The sequence below is a fragment of the Onychostruthus taczanowskii genome, unplaced genomic scaffold (genome assembly GCF_017590055.1).
Source record: "Onychostruthus taczanowskii isolate IOZ18803 unplaced genomic scaffold, ASM1759005v1 scaffold7, whole genome shotgun sequence".
NCBI lineage: Eukaryota > Metazoa > Chordata > Aves > Passeriformes > Passeridae > Onychostruthus > Onychostruthus taczanowskii.
Window position 1 is genome coordinate 5,038,336 of NW_024504786.1, and position 18,178 is coordinate 5,056,513.

Consider the following 18,178-nt stretch of genomic DNA (forward strand, 5'->3'; position numbering starts at 1 on the left):
CTCAAAGCTTGACCAGTTGAAAACAGCATGGGACTTTCACTAAGGACTGGGGACTCGGCCATGTAAGGAAGCCTTTCTTGCATACATTGTCCTGTTGATTTTTGGAAGGGGATGATCCACATGAGGCTCTGCAGGTGGGGCTGGCCAGGAGTGCTATGCAGGAGCTCTCTGGAGCTGGAGTTGCATCAACACTTTTCTCCTGCCTGGCTGCAATGGTCCATTGCAAAAGCCATTACCAGCAGCCTGGCCTTGCCTGCCAATCTGCACATGGTCCCAGGTACTCCTATTGCTGTGATTTCTTATTTTCCATCATGGTTCTCTCACCAGTGGTCCTCTTGCTTCTAAGTTTAAGGAGGTACTAAACACTGGGCTGTAGTTCTTTAATCACTGGGGATTCATTTTGTTGTATAATCTTCTCTCCATTTTTGAATTATAAAACATCAAAGGGTGCAAAACACAGCCACCATCCTTGCTGAGAAACATCCATTATTTTTATTCTTTTTCCCGGGAAAAAAGGCCTGCTGACATCATCTGCCTTGCTCAGGATCTTTATAATTGGCCCCTGTCTTTTTGGCTCCTCCTTCCCTCCCCTCACCTCTCATCCCCTACTCCATACTGAGAGGTAACCAGGGAAACCAGAAACCATGGCAACCCAAAGCAGCATAATTTTTCTCTGAGGAAAAAAATATAAGCATGCAAAATCCCTTTAACGTTTATACCAGGCAACTGGGTCTGAATCTTCTCTTTCCCTTCTCTTTGGTGTGAGGAAGCCACGGGCCTGCCTCCTCTTGCTGGGGCTGCCCTTGCCATGAGCCCTGGGTGAAGCTCACCTCCAGCCCTTGCTTCACCCAGCCAAAGCCCTCAGCTCCCCGTGCCCCCACAAAGCCAGAGTGGCAGCAGGGGCTCAGGGTCCACCAGTGTGGGTGTCCTGACCCACCAAGAGCACTCAGACACTCTAAGGCAGTAAAGCCCAGGTTACAGGGAGCATCTGTCCCCGCCACCAAGTGCTCCTCAGTTTTGAATACTTTTCTCAACAGGACACAGGGAAGTGTTTCTTTCACTAACTGGAGATGGAGAGCTCAGGCCCAGAAAGTTTAGGGTCTGGTTTTCAAAGGATGAGCCAACTGAGCACTTCTCTGTAGCTCTGGACATCTTTTCCTCATCACAAAATGAGTCTGTGATGGAGGATAGAAAAGTGGGTGTCCTCCCACACCCACTGAATTGATCACCCTCAGATTCCAAGCTGTCTGGATGAGAAACAAGGATTCTATCCTGCAGGGCAAGACCAAGAACGCAGGATTGCAGAGCACAGAATAAACGTTTTTGTTACTTTGTAGTATAAGGACAGTATTGGAGTGGTGCTATCATCACTGCTTCTCCAAAATGTGGGAAAGAAGGGCAGCCAGCTGTGGAGGGGGAAACATGATGGCTCTGTTGTCTCTCTAGCAGAAAGCCCTGCAGCGCCCCCCCCCCGCCCCTCGCCCGGCCCCGCCGCGCTCCGGCCGCCGCAGCTCCGCGGCGCCCGGTGCCGTCCCCTCGCCGCGCAGCCCGGGCACGGCTCCGCCACAGCCAGCACAGCCCGGCTGCTTTTCGGAGCAGCGCTGCTGAGGCCTAGGGGAGGGGGGGAAATGAAAGGAAAAGGAGGCTGTAGCAGCGGGAGCCGCCGCACCCCGGCGGGAGGAGCGGGGTCGGGGGAGCTTGGCAGGCGGGAGGGCGGCCTCCGCCGCGGCGCTGCCCGGAGCTTCTCGCCGGCGGTCTCCACCTGCCCGCGGGGGCAGCGGAGCCGGCTCCGGTGCCGGGCCTGGCCCCTTCGCCCTCGCTCGGCGCCCCGCGGGCAGCGGCTCCGCGCTCGGGCCGCCCCGGCAGCGGCGCGGGCTCCTCTCCCATCCTGAGGACAAGGTCAAGGATGAAGGGTCAATGTCAAGTTGTCTTAACGGTGGAAGGCGACCGTCCACGGCAGCGCTCCCTGCTTCCCGCGTTTCTGGTGTCCTTGATTGATTCGAAAGTGCCATTTTGAAGGGGAACCGCGCCCGGGCACCGAGAAGACGCGAGGACTTCGCTTTTCCTTCCCAGGGCGAAGAAGTGAGGATGGTGCAGGACGGGGATGTCACCGCCACTCTGCCTAACAGTATTTAGTGTTTTAAAGTGCTTTAATGGCTGGATTGCTTTAGCTTTCAGGGACCCTCGGAGGACTGCGTTCTGCCAAGCGAACCCTCCGAGAGGTAAGCAGCGATGTCATGGCTCCCTGATAAGCACACGTAACCCATCGCTCGCAGGGGCAATCTGCACGTCTGTTTTCTGCCTGGACGCCACGGGAAAGTGATTTTTGAATGCAAACAGGCGAGACAGCTCGGGGAGGTGCGTTAGGGAGGGAAGCTGCGGTGGCCGCAGCTTCTCCAGCGCTGCCCTGCGCGGGGAACCTGGCGCTGGCCGCCGGGCAGGGGCCGGGGCCTGAGTCGGGGCCGCCGCCGTCAAACCGAGCCCGTTCTACAGCAGTGGATCTGCGGCTGAACGAAGCCAGACTTCCGAACCTGGCTTTCCTCTCAGCTTCGGTTGCTTTTTTGCTTTGCAGTTTTATTTTCCTGTGCTGATTCCCCCATCCACGCTTGTTTGCGAATATCACAAAGGTGACAAGTGTGAGCTGCCTACACACGAAGCAGGGAAAACAGCTTTGTTCAGTTTATCAACTGACCCTCCACTCCCATTCCCACTAAAGGAGAGAAAAAACACATGTAATTTTGAGGGCCTCACTGTGGTAATTCTCGTCCAGAAGTAATGGTGCTTTTTTCCCCTCCTTTCCCCCCATTTTTTAAAAGCGAAAATATAAATTATAACTTCCCTCAAAGTTAGCTCTAGAAATATATGTATGCAAGTAGCATCTGTTTATTGAAATACAATTGCATAAAGAGGGAATTTATATGTAAAACTTGGCTTATTCAGTCAGATGGCTTATAAATTACTTATTTTGTGACTAATTACTGCCTAAAATCCATAGGCTTTCGTGGTGTTACCTGTTGCTAACTTAGTGCGAAATTAGACCTGCAAATATTACAACAGTCTCACACTGTTTTTTTTGTTGGTTTATGGATAAAGCTTCCATCTTCTGTTAATCACGCCACGTAGCAAAATAATTAAGTAAAGTATAGCTGGAGTGCTGCAGGCCTCCTGCAAGTAAAGCTGCCTGGCCAGAAAATGCCATCAAACTTCCTCTACCCTGCAGGTCTGTCAAAAGTCTTTGCAGAAAGCAGTTCGTTAGTCCTGATCATTTCCTCTCATGAGTGATAAAGATACTCCACCTAAAACAGAGAGACTTGTCCCGATCGGTTCCAGAATCGGCAGAACAAAAACCCCAAGAAACCAGCAACAAACAACTTCTGGAGGGAGATATTATCACCGGGCATTATAAGGAGTAAAACAATCGGCTCCCTAATTTGTCTCTCACTCGTTGGAGGATGAAACCCACCTCGAAAGGCTCAGAGAGGCTGTGAGAAGGCAAACAGAAACTTTAGCTGTGACTTGAACGTGAACTTCCTGAGATGTGGGGCACGTGCAGCTTTTCACCTTTTCTTCATGTTCTGGATCAAATCCTTCCTGTTTTGATCTAATATAGATATCATTATTTAAAATATGACTGTAATAGACATGAACGCCGTGTAACTAATCTTGACAACGTACCTATAGCTTCAATTTGTGCCAGGAATTAACTGGCTTTACTCCAATTGCTAAAACTCGCTTTTCAGCCTTTATTATAGTTACTATCTAGTAATGTGTGGGTGGATTTGTTTGTAATTTAGCATAGGCTGTCCCTGGCACTGCACCATACCTTCTACTTAGTACAGAACTGTCTGTAACATCAAACTAGGGGAAAAAAAAAGGCGCAGGTGTGAGGGCAATTAATTTATCATCCCTCCGGTCGGTGGTGGGGAGCTTGCACTGTTAAGCTCACGTCAGCGGGCAATAAAAACCTCTTGGCAAGCCCTGCCAACACAAACTAGAGCAGGAACACGGTAAAATGCAAAACCCAGCTTCTCTGACTCCGTGGCTTCGCATCCTCCGTGGCGTTTCCGTGCGGCCTCAGCCCGCCCGGAGCGCCGCCAGACACCCAGCCCAGGCGCCCGCAGCAGGCTCCAGACCATCCCCAGGGCTTCCCTTGGGATCACGGACCCTCCTGAAGGTACAGCTGAGCTTTTCCTTTTTTTATTTTGTCCGCGGTGGCGCCGGGCTCCCCCCGCAGCTCGCCCCGGGGCCAGCGGCGGCAGGGAGCTCGCAGAGCCCCCCTGAAACCCCGCGGATGGGCGAGAGAAACAATAAAGAACGCTGCTTCCTAAACCCGGCAGAGTATCGTGATTCAAAGGTATCGTAATGTAGCGTTACGAGGTGACAGGAAAGCGGCTCGGTGCGCCCGTGACCTCGGCTGCGACACTCACAGGACACTTAAAGAAGCAGAGCAAAACGTGTTGGGATAATTAGCAAGCTGGGGTCCAAAGGTGTGTCTTGTGTCGGTGCTAAGGGGGTACACGAACATCAGGTTGTAGAAGGCAGACTCAGCAAGCATCGGTTTAGATTTGCATTGCTTAAAGCAGGTTTATTTGCGGTATATAATAGAATTGCATCTTACAGTGCTGGAGTGCTAAGCCTGAGCGAGGGCCGCTGTGCAGATCCCGATGTGTTGGCTCAGAAAAACCTGCGAAAAATGCATTTCCTTCTTTTAAGCCGGGGGAACGCGGGGGAAATGTCGGCGCTGCCCCGAGCGCCGGGGGGCAGCGGGCGGGCACCGCGGCCCCGGGAGCGGAGGGGACCGCGCCGGGGGCCGCTGCAGCACCGGAACCAGCGCGGCCACGGAGAGGAGGGAGAGGGGGATGGGTGGATGGATGGACGGATGGATGGACGGATGGAGGGATGGGTGGATGGACGGATGGATGGAGGGGTGGATGGATGGAGGGATGGACGGATGGAGGGATGGGTAGATGGATGGGTGGGTGGATGGATGGAGGGGTGGATGGACAGATGGATGGATGGAGGGATGGATGCCCCGCTCCCACACAGACAGGCAGGGCCGCGCTCCGCCCGGCAGCTGCACCGGCCCGCGTTTCCCCGCGCCGCCCGGGGCCGGCTGCAGCCAGGTTCCCTCAGACCCGTTAGGCCGCAGCTGGCGGCGGAGCCCAGCCGGGACACCGCGCGCCGCGGCCGGGCCCGGGGAGCCGCCAGCCTCCGGCAAGGGACGTGAGGATGTGTCGGCCCCGCTGCGCCGGGCAGGGCGCGTTTCCGGGGCTCCCCGCTCCGCTCCGGTGCCGCCGGGCGCGGGGTCGGCGGTCCCGGCCCGGGCTCGGCGCGGTCCCGCCCCCGGCTCCGGGAGCGCTTGACAGGCGAGCAGTCACGTGGCGGCCGCAAAGCGCCTCTTTGCGACCTCAATGACAGGCAAAATGTGCGACACAGGCGCTGTGGAGGCAGGCGGGGAGCGGCGCTGCCTCCTCCTCCTCCTCCTCCTTCTTCTCCTCCTCCTCCTCCTCCTCCTTCCCGGGCCAGCGGCTGAGGCAGCGCTGCCCGCTCCCGGCCCCGCGCCCGGCCCGCCGCTCTCCTGCCTCCTCCCCTCCTCGGCCCCGGCAGGGGCAGCCCGGGGGCGCCGCGGGAGCCCGAGCGCAGCGCGGCGCCTCCATGAGCTCCTGAGCTCCCACCCTGCCCCGTCCTCCCCGCGGCAGCGGCTCCAGGTGCGCGGGTCCGAGCAGAGCCGGGACGCAGCTGGCTGCAATGGCGTCCAACATGGACCGAGAAATGATATTGGCTGATTTCCAGGTAAATTTCAAGCCGCCGCCACACAGCCGTGGCCTCTCGCTGCTTTTCTCTTTCTCCTCGTTGCTGTGCTGCTTGTTCTTTGTGGGGAGGTCCGGGGTGGTGGGTGTGAAGCCCACCCTCTGAAGCTCCGCTGTCGCTTTCCTTCTTTTTTTGTTTGTCAGAAATGGGGAGCGTGTGCCCTCTTCTCTCGAGGTGTGTGGACAAAATGTCTTCTTTAACTTAGAGAGTTTCAGTTTTTAATTAATAAAATAAAGCTTTTTCATCCACTTCGCTTGTTCCTACCCTCTGCAACCACCCAGGCCCTGGGACAGCTGTGAGGCAGCTCCCTTGGAAGAGGCAGATGCCAGGGAGGATACAAAACTCACCAGTCCACATGATTTGTCACAGTGTTTGTAGTGAATCACTTGCTGGTACTACAGATTAGTGCTGAACAGAGGTGTTTCCATTCCAGCATCAACACTAAACTCCATGGTTGCCTCAGCCTATGACTGTTGTGATGACGGTAAAACTCTTCCCACCCCATTCCAAACAGCAGCGTGTTTGTGTAGAAGGGAGGAATATCCTCTTCAAAGTTGTTTGTTACCTTTCCTCTCTCTACAGAAGGGCTGTAATTTAACTTCAGACTTCTAAATCTTATCCTCAGAATAAAGTCTTCCTGTAAGTGAAAGTGATGTGTTTAGGAGCGTATATTGCTTGTTTTATATTGTTTTTCTAAGACCAAGTAAAAAAGTGGAGGATATCTGCATGTGAAATAATGGGGGGAGCCAAACACATCTGGGAAGCGAATGAGATGATATTTGAATATACTTTTTTAATATTTGCTTTTAAATCCATCGGGTTTTTTTAACTCTGTCCATTTGCAGTGGTTGTTCTTACACGGGCAGGCACCTGGATATCCTTGGATTGATTTGTAAAACTGTCATCTCTATGTTCAGCTTCTTAAAAGACTGTTAGCAGTGAAACTATTTCGTTCAGCTGAAAAGAAAAAAAAAAAAAAGTAATCCCTCCAATTCACTCTGTGTGTGTGTTTCTTTGGAGCTACAGGTAGGGTGATGTAGTGTGCACAGTAATTCCTGTGTATGATGTAATTAAGTAATTCCTCTGTTGCAAAAGGTACCTGGTATCTGACTGATGTAACTCATGGAGTTCCCAGCTGGTAACAGGGAGCTGTCATCCCCTCCTGTACCCCATATCTTACACCTGTATTCATTAAAATGCCCACCAAATGTTACTATATTGACACTACTTTGTTGTACTTGGAGGTGCTTTTGTGTATGTAAGGGATGACATCCCAATTTTAGGGCTGGGATTTCACAAAGGAGTTTTTCCAGGAGCAGCACACTGTGTGAAAGGAAACTGGGACCCCCATTCTGCATTCATACCAGTGGGAACAGATTCTTATGGGATCCCACATTACTACCTGAACTTACAATCAGGAATCCCAGAAGATGAAATGAGTGGCTGGTGAACGTAAGATTATTTGTTGAATAGAATTTTCAATACAGCTTTACACGTTGCAGGTGTTTTTTGCTATTTTGCATTATTGTTGTGCTTGGATTTTGAAACCATTAATAAAAGTATAAGAGCAACGGCAGTGCTTGGTACAATGAAGACAAATAAGTATCATTACAAAGTTGCAGGTGGGTGGTGGAGTCACAGAAGCCAGTTTTAGATCAAGGGTGGATGACATAATGTGTCTGAACCTAGGACACAGGAAATATTTTATCATCTACCAATCCTTACTCAAAAAGAACCCAAACATTTTCCTCTTGTATTTCATCAGACAGCTTTGTTTTCCTGTTTCATTGTGTTTCTTTTTAAGATTATATCAAGTGTCTACCTGATTTTGAAGTACTGAACTGTTAATTGTCATGCTGTTAAAGATTCAGATTAGTAAAGGACAATGTCAGTCGTTATTAGGCCTTGCATCTGTAGACTGTTACAAAACAGTAAAGGTTTTTGGGTCTTTTAAATACTTGGTGGAATTTGCAACTAATTCACTAAGAATTTAAAATGGAGAATAAAACATTATGTGCAAAGTAATTCTGCATTATTTTCCCTTCTATATTTTCTGTACCTTTTACTTAATAAATATATTTATCAGAGTTCTGCTGCCATCTTCTATGTTTATGTGAGGTGTCTTGTTGAAGAATGGTGCACACAGTGAAATTTCAAAAACAATTCTTTGTAGTTTAGTTCAGCTAATCTTTGGTGAATTAAATTGGGAGGGAAACTTCCATCACCATTTCACCCTCACTTTTCCCAAATTGTGTTTAAGAGGGATAGAGTAATGGTCTTTAAACTTCTGAAACTTGAAAGGGTTTTTCTCCCCATTAAAAAAAAAAAAAAATTATAATTGTACTGATGCTTGATGCTTTTGTGAAGCTTTCATGGATTTATTTAGTATCTTCCAGAATTATTAGAGATTTTGCCTTGGATTTCAGCTAGAACAGGAACTTGTATTGCATTTGTTTTTTTCTTTTTAGCTCTGATTGTAGTAACAGGTTCCTTCTGCATTTGGAGGTACTAAAGAGAATTACTTATTTTTAAAAAGTATTTTGAATATGTGTGTATATATATATATATACACACACACACACAAACCCATGTAGTTTTATGAAATATTTTAAGTATAGAGTAAGGCACAGTGAGTGATCTACCAAAATATTTTTGCCTAATGTCTCAAAACAATTTAAGCCTGTTCTGTGTGGTTTATAATTATTTTCTTTTCCCCTCCTTTTTAATGAGGCTACTGTGTGCTACCCAGGGAGCACAAAATACGTATTCATGCATGTGGGCTGTATAAGCAACCTGCCTAACTTTTCCTTCTTAGGCCCACACTTAGGAAAGATTATGCAGGAGCTTTGCTTTGTACATGAGTAGCCTGATTGTTTCCAGTGGAAGTAGCTGATGTGGAGTTCAGTGCACAAACAAGTTTTAGCTTTTTTACTGAATGCAATTCAGAACTTCTCCACAAAGTGTCATTGGCATAAAGGAAAAACTCCATAGGAAAAAGCACAACAGCTTGTTTTAGTAGTGTAAATTCTTCAGAAAGGTAGCTGCATGTGGATTGGTAAGTGATGCTGTAACACACTTCACATACTGGGGGAAATAAGGGCATAATTTATACCAGTTTTTTAACAGCTGTTCTGTTGTTTGTTGTGTTTAACTGCAAAGTGTTCTTCCATCTTCAGTGGGATACCCAGGTGCTCACATGGTCATGATCTCTTGCAGTTTGAGGTCTACTTTTCACTATAAAGAAAACATAAAGATATAAAGAAAACAGGTCTTTTTAAGTTGTAAAATTTAGTTGCACAGGTCTTCCTTTGATTGACATAGATTGGTCTTCATTCCCAGAGTTTAACTTTGAGTATTGGCAGAAGTGTCAGATACTGATGTTTCTGCACGCTAGCACTTTTGCTTTTGTTTTTACAGCTTCACTTAGGATTGGAACTAAAATTAGCAAGAACATCTTTTTGTCCTTGTAAAGTTATGTCCACCTATAGGACCACTTTATCCATGCTGTGTGCTTGTCCTCACAACAATCCTAAATGTGGAGTGGGCCTAAGGGTTGCAGTGTTGTGGGGGTTGCCAGCTCCTGTGTGTCCATGTATTACAAGAATATCTGGCACTCTGGAGCTTCAGGAGGAAATTTTTTGAAGTATTCATGTTTTCCATTGACCAAAAAATAAGTAGCTCAGGATTTGGTCAGGGTTTCAGAGGAAATGACAGAATGACAGAACTCAAAAATCCTTGCTTTCATTGAGACAACGAAGAATTCATGTTTTTCATTGACCAAAAGATAAGTAGCTCAGGATTTGGTCAGGGTGGGAGGATTTCAGAGTGAAATGACAGAATGACAGAACTCAAAAATCCTTGCTTTCATTGAGACAACGGATTTCTAGTAGTTTTCTTCTTCCCTCTTTCATCTATGTTCATTGTAAAATCAAGGTGTGTGCTTTTTTTTTCCAAATTTTTTAAAAACTGGATAATAGACTACTTTTGTGTGATTCACACCCTTGTCCAAGGTATGTGCTTTTTTTTCCTTTTTCCAAATTTTTTTAAAACTGGATAATAGACTACTTTTGTGTGATTCACACCCTTGTGTATAAAAACGTCTTCTTTTTTTTTTTTTTTCAAGCTTCAACTTTGTGTCAATCTCTTTCATAAAAACAGGTTTGTGGGAAGAGCAAGGGGGAATGGGAAGGAAGAGCCTCATTGCCATCAGTTTCAGCAAAGTGAGAAAGCATGCTAAATGACTGTGTTTTAAATTATAAAATTGACCATGACAGTGATACATCGGTTTATAATGTATTGTTTTGTTTGTTTTTGAAGATTTAATTGTAATTCAATCTACTTGTTTCCTTCTGGAATGGCAGAAATTACAGAAACTGGAGAATCTTTTCACCTGGAGGTTAACACAGTACTGTTAAAAAACTGACAAGATAAAGTTTTTGGTTTGGTTTGGTTTTTTTTGTTCCTGTCTGCTTCAGCCCTCTAGAAGATTATCTCAGTTGTGAACAGTTTTCACTGTCCAACAGTCTGTGTGTAGAATTTACATTTGTATTTTTTTTAAGGGTGCTGAGTGAGCTTTGCTTTCCTCTGTGCTGGTTGGCATGGTGGCTCAGGTTTTCTGTCATTTTAATTTATTGCCAGTATAAAGATTTGATGGGTGGAAAAGGTGGGCAGATACAGGAATAGCTTCAAGTCAGTACCCTTGATTCTGGCCCTGGACTGTGACTTAGGGTGGGGGCTGGAAAGTGTTTCAAACATTTCTGTAAGAATAAACCATTCACTGTGGGTTCTGGACAAATCTCAAAGTGGATGTCCTTAATGTTGATTTCTGAAAGAAAAAGACATGTTTTGTCATAAGGTGCTGGGGCAGAAAGGGCTGTTCTTGCTTTCTGTGCAGACGTTCAGTGGAGTGTTTGGGAATTTGGAACAAAAGGTAGTTGCTGAAGAGAGTTCCAGTCAAAGTTTAAACATAAGCTGGAGGATACTTTCCAAAGATTTAAAGTTCTTGGAGGCCTACGTTTTCATCAGAAGGTCTCCCTGTATACCTGGGTGTACATTTGTTCAGATTTGTCTGAGCTTAAACCTCAGTCTTACCTCAGTCTTACTCAAAGCAAAACCTCTCTTTAGTGTGGCCTCTCTGTAGAATGTAGAGTGCAGTGGGTGCTGAACTGAGCTCTCCACAGTAGCTGGAAGGAAATCCAGTACTTTAGAGGTTGGAAATCAGGGTTTGGGATAGACAGGTTTCTTTAATCATACCTCCTGCTGGGTGTCTTTAGTTAAAAGTGGGCTCTGCTGGGTTTCTAATAGTCAGGTGCCCAGATGCTCTGCACTGCTTCACCTGACCTGTTTTAATGGGTATAGGTTACTGTATCTTTAGTTAAATTTAAAAATAGATAACAGGACTGCTTTTCAGTGTAAAAAAAGAGGCCTTTAGGACACTGTAGGGTGTTGAAGCTCATACTTGTGAGGCCTCTTAATTTGCATTTTGATTAGAATTCCTTTTAATCCTTGTTGGATTTTATCACATTATAATTTTGTGCATTTCCCAGTCAGTGACACCTTTGGAACTGGTAGCTGGACCGCTTGGTTTGGAACACAATTGGTTTTGTTTGCTGTAAATGGCCCTAGGGCCAAGAGACATGATAAAAACATACTGCATACTTAGTGTGTTCTAGCTTGGTTATTGCCATTTTCACTGTCTGCCACCAGTCACTTCTGCCATCACTTCTATTAATTTATTCCTTGTGGGGTTTTGGAGTTTCATTTCTTTAGATATGTTTAGGCTCAGTTGTCATCCCAAAGTTCAGGTTCATCAGAACAAGGCTAATTTGATTTACTGGCCTTTAAGCTGGAGGTGAATTGGGTTCCAGAGCCAGAAATAAGAAGTTGGAGTAAGAGTGGTGTCCTTTTGGAAACATAACTTGGATGTTCCCATTGATAGCTCTTTATGGAAAAGCCAGTTAATTTCTCTGATGTAAGGGCAGATAGTTAATTAGAAATCCTAACTGACATTTATAGAAAAGAAAGAGGCTACTTTGACTATGATTTGTGTGCATTACACCCCTGCTGTAGGAACCTGAATAATTTACCACTGGAGCACCAATTTTTCTTTAGAAAGAGGTTTGTTCTGGTTTTTTCATTCAATTACCTTGAAAAGACTCTTCACATCATAGTAATCATGTCACCATTTCCATCAGCCCATTCATATAGGTATTTGGGTTAGTAGGTCACTGAAACAGATTGAGAGGTGGTAGCTGTAGGATCCTTTTTCAAATGCCATGACAACCAGTACTAATTATAATATTGAAATTATTAATTATATGTACTCCCAAAGGCTAGGAATGGGCTTTCATTGAAAGATACTGTGAAAATTATTTGTTGAAAATACCACATGGCTAATATACCTTGGTAAGCAAGGATCATTTACAGTAAACTTTACACTTACTGAGTTCATATTTCTGTGTGGAAGGAGGTGTGTGAGAGGATGAGCATTTGAGCCTTTTGCTACCTGTCTTAAGGGGCCTTGAGATTCTCCCATCTTGAGAATATTGTGTTGGAGCTGGAAAACCTGAAAGGGTAGAATTTTCCTCTGTATTTGGGCAGTTCTCATGGTTCAGTTACCACTGCAAGCCTAGTTTTCACACACTCCCATACTACAAGTAGAAGGTAGCTTTTTAAAGGAACTACATCGCATATCTCTGACAGGATCTCATATTTTTCTAGTCAGTGAATAAATTTGTGCATATGTGGGGCAGCCATTAGATGAGTCCTTTCCTTTAACTACTGTAGGAACTAGAATAAAAGGCCTGGGGAAGTACCTAACATTTTACTCGTCCCTCATTATTTGGGTGTAAGGAAATGACATTCTTACTGGCTGGATTGATACCTACTAATTAAGCCCATTTTTTAGAGTTGACTAGTTAATGTGCAATTGTAAAAAAAAACTGCTCAAAGAGGAAATCAAAGCCCTCATGTATGCATGACATGTTGTTTAGTCTATTGAAATAGTCATCTACTGGTCCTCTATGTCTGACTGGTTGAGCAGGTCTTTGTTCCACAGCAGTAGTTAATGCTTTCAAAAGATAATTCATTAAAGCTGAAGTTCTTAAGAGACATTTTGAAACTAGAACAGAATACGTTAGCCCTTGGGTTATTTTATATAAGTTTCATATTTTATCTATTGTGGAAAACAATTTGTAAAGACAAGAACACTGAAACTGAGTCATTTCTATAATTTTTTTTTTTCTAAAGGTCAGGTTGTTTGTGTGAGCAAATACCAAAGGTGCCATATCAGCTCAGATCGAAGACCCAGCTGGCCTAATGTCTCTTGTACAGCAGTGGCTGGTCCTTAGGAAAGAGCTGAAAGAGACAGAATGTGAATGGATTTGCCTCATCCTAGTTTCTGGAAGTCAGCATTTTGAAAGCTTGATGATGGAGTTTGTTGTGAAACTTTGGAAATAAACTGTGCCTGCTTGAGTCAGTCTTGTGTTCTTCAACTGACTGAGTTCTTGAGGGACATTTGAGTAGTTTTGTGATATGTGTTTGTTCTATAGAAGCTGTGTTCACTTTTCCTCAGTGTGTCCTATACATGTACATACTGAGCCTATTCTATGTACTTTATTGGAATTTGTGCTGTTTCTTGTTAGTACAGAAGTCAAATTTGAACTGTAGAAATGTTAACCCTTTCTGGTTTACAGCACAACACTGTGGGAATGTGGTGTTGATTTCACCTTTAATCAAGACTGATTTAAAGAGGAGTCTGCTGTGAAAAACTTGTGTTTAAGTTCCTTTAGAGTTCTGGGGACTCTCACAAATCTAATGGTTTGCTGTGTGTGTCTCTGCTGACATTTTAGGATGAGAGTGTTTTCTGTACAGATCATCTGTGTTACAGGATGGTCTCGAAGTTCCTCAGTAGTGGGTATCAGTGCACAGAATTCATGTAGCTTTTCTCATATGTCCTGGCCTTCTTTGAATACTTCTTTACTGTTTTCTTCCTTTGGTCCCACTAACTTACCATCAGACTTTCTTGACCTGATGCTTTTAAAAGCTTATATAATATTAATGCCTTTAGAAAACTGATTTTTTTTTTTCTTTTCTTTTCAGCCCTTGTTGGCCTGTGCTCTTGGTGTGACCTGTGCTTGGAGTTTGAATGTGGTTCTGTTTCCCTGCTCTGGATGCCTGTTGGTTTTGGCTGGGGTAGAGTTAATTTTCTTCCCAGTGGCTGTTATGGGGCTCTACTTTGGATTTGTGCTGAACATGGAGTTGATAATAAGGAGATGTTTTTATTGTTCCTGAGCAGAGTTTGCTCAGAGCCAAGGCCTCTTCTGCTTCTTGTACTGCTACACTGGGAAGGGGGCTGAGGGTGCACAGGAAGTTGGGAGGAGACGCAGCTGGGACGGGACCCAAACTGACCAAAGGGATTTTTCAGACCATATGACATCATGCTTTGTATGAAGTGGGGGGAAGAAAGAGGAAGAGAGGATCTTCAGAGTGTTGGTGTTTTTCTTCCCAAGTAACCGCTACATGTGGCGGGACCTCGTTGTCCTGGAGGTGGCTGAACACCTGCCTGCCCATGGGAAGCAGGGAATTATTTCTTTGTGCTGTTTTGCTCATGTGGGTGGCTTTTGCTTTCCCTATTAGACTGTCTTTATCTCAAACTGTGAGTTTTCCAGCTTTTACCCTTCTGATTCTCTACCTGGTCCCACTGCTAGGGCAGTGAGTGAGCAGTTCCATGGGGCTTGGCTGCTGACTGGAGTTAAACCATGCCAGTGCCTTTTCCAGGTTTTGAAGAGTGTGTTTGTTCCTTGCTATCCTGTTCTTCAAAAAAAATTAAAAAGAGTGTTTGTGAAATGCTGACTAAAATATTCTTTTGTATAGATCAGTACTCTTCCTTTGTGTGCTTATCTAGAAAGTGGCTTTTATTTATTATTGAGTTGTTTTTAAAGTTCTGCTGCTTTTGAGACAATGAGGAGAAAGGAGATGAGTGCAAATGTGCAGCAAGTGTTTGTTTGACCCATACAATTATTTTCTTCTTTCCATCAATTTTTCTTATCTGATACTGTAAGGGCAAAATGATTCAGGAAACCTTGGGGGTTTGCCTTCACTGACATACTTAATAAAAATATTAAACAAACACAGAAACTTTGGGAAAATCCTAACTAAAACATGTTTGTTGGGTAAAGGCTGTCTTCAGTCCTCAGGAAAGACAAATGGGTTTGGTAGCATAGGGTACTAATTAATGGGTACTGACTTCTGGTTTATTTTTTAATTCAGTTTGACCACTGCTCTTTGTATGTAACGTGTGTGGCTTAAACACTGGAGTGTTAGCATGGGGCTTGGGAGGCTTGAGTTCATGTCTTGGCTCAGCTCATGGGCTTCCTAGGGATCTGTCTTCGTGGTATTCTGGAATCAGAATTTGCTCCAGAGTCTTGAGAAAGTTTACAGTCTGCTGGAATCCATTTGAACGTGGTTAGTGTGATGCTGAGTTAGTTAGTTCTGCTGAGAAGTGGTTAGAGCTTCATGCTACCAGTTTAGACTTTGTCCCCAGCTTGCTTTGTTTGGAAGGCTCGCAGTCATCTCAGAGTGTGGGCAAAGTTCACTCCTGTCTGCTTGGTAGCTACAGGTTGAAATGTCTTCTGTGACCTTCATAAATACTATTTTTCCTTCTCCCCCCTTCCTTCCCCACCTCGCTTTGCTTAAGGGGATGCTCAAATAGGAGAATGATGAAACTTGTAAATAGTTGGGTGTGGGAGTTGAAATGCGTTGGGCAAACTTTATTCTGGCATATTTGCCTAAAACCCTTTCTTGATTTCTGATGCTGGTAAGTAAATTAGCTTGTTTTTGCTAAACAAACAGCTGGTGAATCTGCTTTATTTTTACCAGATGGTCTTCTGAGTTATGAAAAAAACCAGAGAAGCATTGTTATCTCTTCAGTTAGATGCTTGCAGTAGGTGACCTTTCAGTCTGTGTCTTGGTCGATATGCCTGGATGTTGTTTTTTAAGTGTTTGTCTGAAACAGAAGTAAAAGTTAATTTCATAACCACGGATGACTCATATTTAGAACAGTCTCGATACACTGGTAGGGTTGTTGCAGGGTTAGAATGAGCAGGGATGCCACAGAGGGGTGGAGCTGATGAAGTCTGTGGATGTGATCCTGATTCTGGTGGGACTCTGGGATGAGGAGAACTGGGGTACCAAAAAATCTCAATTGTGAGTGTCTGAATGTGCTGCATCTCTTGATAGCCCAGAAGGGAGTTCCACAGGCATCATAAATTTGATATTATGGTACTAAAGCCTTTACTTGCTTGGCTAGGCATATTGGCTTAACTTTTCCTGTTTCGGGGGAAGAAGTGTTACACTTTGTTTCAGTAGCTTTGAAGTAATCACCATTGCAGCAGTATGTGTGTGAATTTAAAGAAAATTTTCCGACTTATTAACATCTCATGGGTGAATTAGTATCCTAAATCTTTCTAGGTTTGAGTGGATTTCTAGCTGATACAATCTGGAGCTAGCCTTGGTTCTTCATAGACTTGATAATTATCCTTGATTACTGAGCAATTCTCATAATAGATGGGAAAAAGAAGCTGCTCTAGAAAGAGGAAATTCAGGATTGTTTAAAAATCTTCCATCCAGAAATCTGATTTTTGTTAGGAATGCTTGGAAAGGGAACTTAAGGATTTTTCTAGAAGCAGTACCCACTTAGTGGGCTGTACAAGTGTTCCAGGAGCCTGAGGGAGGCCATTCTTTGTCATTGTACAGGTGACACCGCTGCTGCCAGGAGTACTGGGTTCACTATCAGTCACTCCACTGACAAAGCAGAGCAAGTCCAGTGAAGGGTTACCTAGGAAGGGAGGAGGCTGGAGCATTTTTGTGTGAAAGGTGATGTTAAGGGAGCTGGCTTTGTGTAGCCTGGGAGAGAGGAGGCTGCAGGAGGATCTGGTTGCTGTCTCAGTTGTACAGTGGGTGATAACAGACAATACAGAATCAAATTTCTCTTGGAGTTGGAGTCTGAGGGTGAAAGGCAGTGGATATAGGTTACAGCTTGGGAAATTATAATTAAATATAAAGAAAAACAATTCTCAGTGAAGGTGGTAAAGCACTGGAACAAAATGCCCACAGAGGCTGTAGACTCCCTGTCTTTGGAGATATGCAAAACCTGGCAGGGAGTTGAAGTGTGTCTGTGAACTGTCTGGTTGTAATTGAAGAGGTAAATAAAACAGTAAGGTAAATCTTGGTTCTTTTACACAGGAAATATGCAAGGAGATATCCTTTGCTATAGCTCAAATGCTAGTCAGAACAGCTCTGAGTGGTTTGTTGTTTTTAAGCTGCTGATCTGGGTAATTCATCTGTCCTTCTGAGCAGGTTTGTGCCTTGGACTCAAAGAGTTTTCCATGCTCTTAGTCTCTCTCAATTTTTGAGGAGTAAATTACCCAAGGGATAGTGAATTGATTTTTGACAATATATGTTCTTTGGCAGCATTTCTTATGTCTCTTGAAAACCTCATATATCTTTATGGAATAGAGTTCACTCTAGCTGCCGTGCTCTATCTAGTGATAAAAATTTATTTGGTGCTTTCAAAAGTAAGTACTTCTGGGTGTTGTCTGTGCACTTGCAGGTGTGTTAATGCTGACTTCCTGAGCTTTTGTAGGAGATCCCAGAGGGTGAAAGATTTTCTTCCTAGGCAATCCAGTTGAATCTTTTGGTGCCTTCATGCAGTTGTTTCTTTGGGCATTGTAGCATTTGTCTAAACATTGAAATGATGGACTGAGCTACGGATTATTTTATTTTTCATCTGACTGTTACAGAAGCAAGTGGTACCCAGTGTAATTCCCAGCTGTCTGTCTGCCTGGTTTTAATGGGACTGAACCTGTTGTACAAAATGTTCTAGGCCTAGTTTGGGTTAGATGGTCCCTTTTTTGGAGAAAATACAGCTACTGTTAGTATCCAAAGAAAGTATGGAATTGTTCAAAAGGGATGTTGAGACTTAGTCCTCCATATCCAGCTACTGCTGTTGGGCCAAAAGTGGCCTTTTGGATACTTTGCCTGCTGCATTTTACCTTGGCCGGAAGGGGAATGGTGTCACAGGTGAGAGACATCCTGCCTTGCTGCCAAATGCCATGTGCTGCCAGCTCCTGTGCAGCAGCTGCAAGGGGCAGCAGTGTGAGTGTGTGTGAGCGTCAGCAGCTGCTGCTGCTCTCCAGCCCTGCTGCAGGATCACCCTGCAGGATCAGCCCTGCAGGAACAGCCTGGCTCTGTGCTGGCAGCAGCAGTTGGCTCTTCCAGCTCTGCCATGGAACAACTGCCTGCATCCTGCAGCAGGTGCCGGGGAGCAGCTGCTGCCAGATGGGGAAGGCAGCTGCTTCCCTGGGCT

General features: G+C 45.1%; 1 protein-coding gene across 1 annotated transcript in view; it reads left to right on the top strand.

Annotated features, from left to right (window-relative positions):
* The first annotated feature begins 4,914 nt into the window (after positions 1–4,914).
* FAF1 (Fas associated factor 1) overlaps positions 4,915–18,178 on the top strand; it is a 152,780-nt gene continuing 139,516 nt past the window's right edge. Inside the window, exon 1 of the mRNA XM_041421439.1 lies at positions 4,915–5,793. Coding sequence (XP_041277373.1) covers positions 5,749–5,793 — 45 coding nt within the window. The 5' untranslated portion in view covers positions 4,915–5,748. The remainder of the gene's footprint in view (positions 5,794–18,178) is intronic.